Source organism: Nannobrachium achirus (assembly GCF_963921795.1).
Source record: "Nannobrachium achirus genome assembly, chromosome: 16".
Classification (NCBI taxonomy): domain Eukaryota; kingdom Metazoa; phylum Chordata; class Actinopteri; order Myctophiformes; family Myctophidae; genus Nannobrachium; species Nannobrachium achirus.
In genome coordinates, this window is record NC_137823.1 from 16466217 (window position 1) to 16468902 (window position 2686).

At 41.8% G+C, this 2686-nt stretch overlaps 1 protein-coding gene across 1 annotated transcript; it reads left to right on the forward strand.

Moving 5' to 3' along the window:
- Positions 1–442: 442 nt before the first annotated feature.
- Positions 443–1493, forward strand: LOC308300403 (C-C chemokine receptor type 5-like; the record flags this gene model as incomplete). The annotated part of the gene is given in 2 exon segments (XM_080744226.1): positions 443–1390; positions 1392–1493. Coding segments are annotated over 2 exon segments (930 nt in total). The 5' UTR covers positions 443–562.
- Between the last annotated feature and the right edge of the window lie 1193 nt (positions 1494–2686).

A 2686-nucleotide genomic window follows, 5' to 3' on the forward strand; every position in this document is an offset into this window, starting at 1 on the left:
GGGCTCAGACCGCGTCCACTAAGTAGAGTAAGCTTTCAACTGTTCACTGATACCTTTAGTTTGGTGAGGGGCGAAACAGTTTTTGTTATTTTCGGACCAGACGACAGGTCTTTCCGGATTTGCCAAGGATTTGGGAGGTAGAGGAACTTAGCGTTAGGGAGAACTCCACTAACGCTATGGACCAGCTAGAGCTGGGTAAGAACATGTCTTTGCAGTATGATCGTTAAGGCAATATAATCCTATACGTACCCTATACATATAGGGAGAATTATGCAGATAGAGACTCTTGAAGCATGATCCTTCATGCTACATTCGACTGTGTTGGTTTATTTCATAAAGGGACCTAATGTAATATACTGAAGCATTTCATGATGAAAATGCATCCCTACTCTTATCCTGCAGTTCCTCTCTCAACTCAACAATCTCTGGATACACCACTGACTACCTCTATGTTGACTACAACGACAATAACGACACATTTGTTTGTACGTACGAAAGTCATGGGTCCTACTTTCTCCCACTGCTCTACTCCATCTTCTTCATCCTGGGTCTTCTAGGGAATATGCTTGTCCTCTGGGTCATAATCTCTGGGGTGCGTCTCCGTAGCATGACCGATGTTTGCCTCTTCAACCTGGCCTTTGCTGACCTTCTGCTAGTATGCTCCCTTCCCTTCCTAGCCCACCAAGCCCTGGACCAGTGGCTGTTTGGAGATGTCATGTGCAAGGTGGTCCTCGGTGCTTACCATATTGGCTTTTACTGCGGGATCTTTTTCATCACCCTGATGAGCATTGACCGGTATCTGGCTATAGTGCTGGCAATTTATGCACTAAAAACACGAACACGCACCTTTGGAATGATTGCAGCTGCTGTTACGTGGGTGGCTGGATTTCTCGCCTCGTTTCCAGATCTAGCTTTTCTTCAGGTACACAAGGCCCCAAATTCAAATGAAGATAACATTTCAATCTGTGGTCCTTTATACAAGGACGAGACCACAAACAGGCATTACTGGAGTATCTTCAGCCTTTTCAAACTGAACATTCTTGGCTTGCTGATTCCGATGGTCATCATGTGTTTCTGCTACAGCCAGATCATTTGGAGGGTCCTGCACACCCAATCATCCAAGAAACATGCCATCCGTTTGGTCCTTGCAGTTGTAGCCGTGTTTTTCTGCTGCTGGATGCCCTATAACGTTGTGTCTTTCTTCAAAGCTCTGGAGTTAAATGGAGTCTATACAGAATGTGAAAGCAGCAAGGCAATCATATTGGCTTTACAAGTCACAGAGGCCATTGCTTACTCTCACAGCTGCATCAACCCCATCCTGTATGTTTTTGCAGGGGAGAAGTTCAGGAGGCACCTCCTGAGGTTGATGAAGAGGGCTCCATGTAGGCTCTAGCAGCTGCCAGGTTATGGCAACCCTCATACCTGAGGACAGAGTCACAGGGTCTGTTTATTCACGGACCACCAGTGTGGATGAAAAGTCCACTGCAGTATGAAGTGACATTTTAATGGTTGAGTTGTGTAGTCTGTAGTGATATGGTCATGCTATGCCTGTTCCCCCACCAAACATCCTGCAGGGACTAATGACTCCTGCTCACACTCATGGTTGCATCCTGGCAAATTCTTCCCGTGTCATAATTAAAGGTAATCCAAAAAATAAATCAACCAAAGAACTTGTTTTTTTTATTTTATTTCTTTTTTACAGAGGATCTCCCCACTGATCAGTAAAAATACTTTGAAGACTCTAGCAAGAGCACTCATTCATCCCTTCTTTGACTATGTTGTCCAGTAGAGGTGGAAAATACTCTAGTAAAAGTACTCGAGTATTTACTCAAGGGTAGTTTTTTTTGAGGATCTGTACTTTTAAAGTACGTTTAAAATGCTTTACTTTTACTCTTACTTTTGAGTAATTTAAAAATGAAATACTTGTACTCGTTACTTTTCATTTGGACAATGAGTACGAGTAGTTTAAATTCAGTATTTAAGTAAATTCAGGTACCTCTGTTAAAAATAGGCCAAATTGTCACACCTCTGTGGCATTGTGAGCATGTAGATCTGCCATTTTCACAACAGATGTAGTCAAACTAATGTAATGACTACAATTCAAAGTGCTTGTCAGGGTGGGGGTCCACAGTTGAAATATTATTATTTTGGAGGTCGCAGCCTGAAAAGGTTGAGAACCACTGACCTAAGATATGTCCTTTGTTTCCAATATTTGCAGCACTTGGTTTGCGTGTATTGTTTACATACAGTTTACATAATATATTTTCTAAAAAATGCTATTAAAAGCGATTTTCTGATTAGTGTTTTTCTCTTCCTGGCTTAGGTAACCGGTAATGTGTAATATGTAATTAAAAAATTAAAAAAAATAAAAAATAAAAAGAAGGGGGAAAAAACTACTTTTACTTTTTACTCTAAGATTAGTTTTTAAATAGGCTACTTTTTACTCTTAGGGTGCCCTCAGACCAAAATACCTATGAGAGTGGAATCCGCGTTCCGCCAATGCATTTCAATGAGAGTGAAGCGGTTCCATGCCAGCAGAGGATTTCTGCAAAAAACGCTCCCTTATCATTGAAATGCATTGGCGGAACGCGGATTCCACTCTCATAGGTATTTTGGTCTGAGGGCACCCTTACTTTTGAGAAATTTCCTGGACTAGTACTTTTACTCTTGGGTGCCCTCACACCAA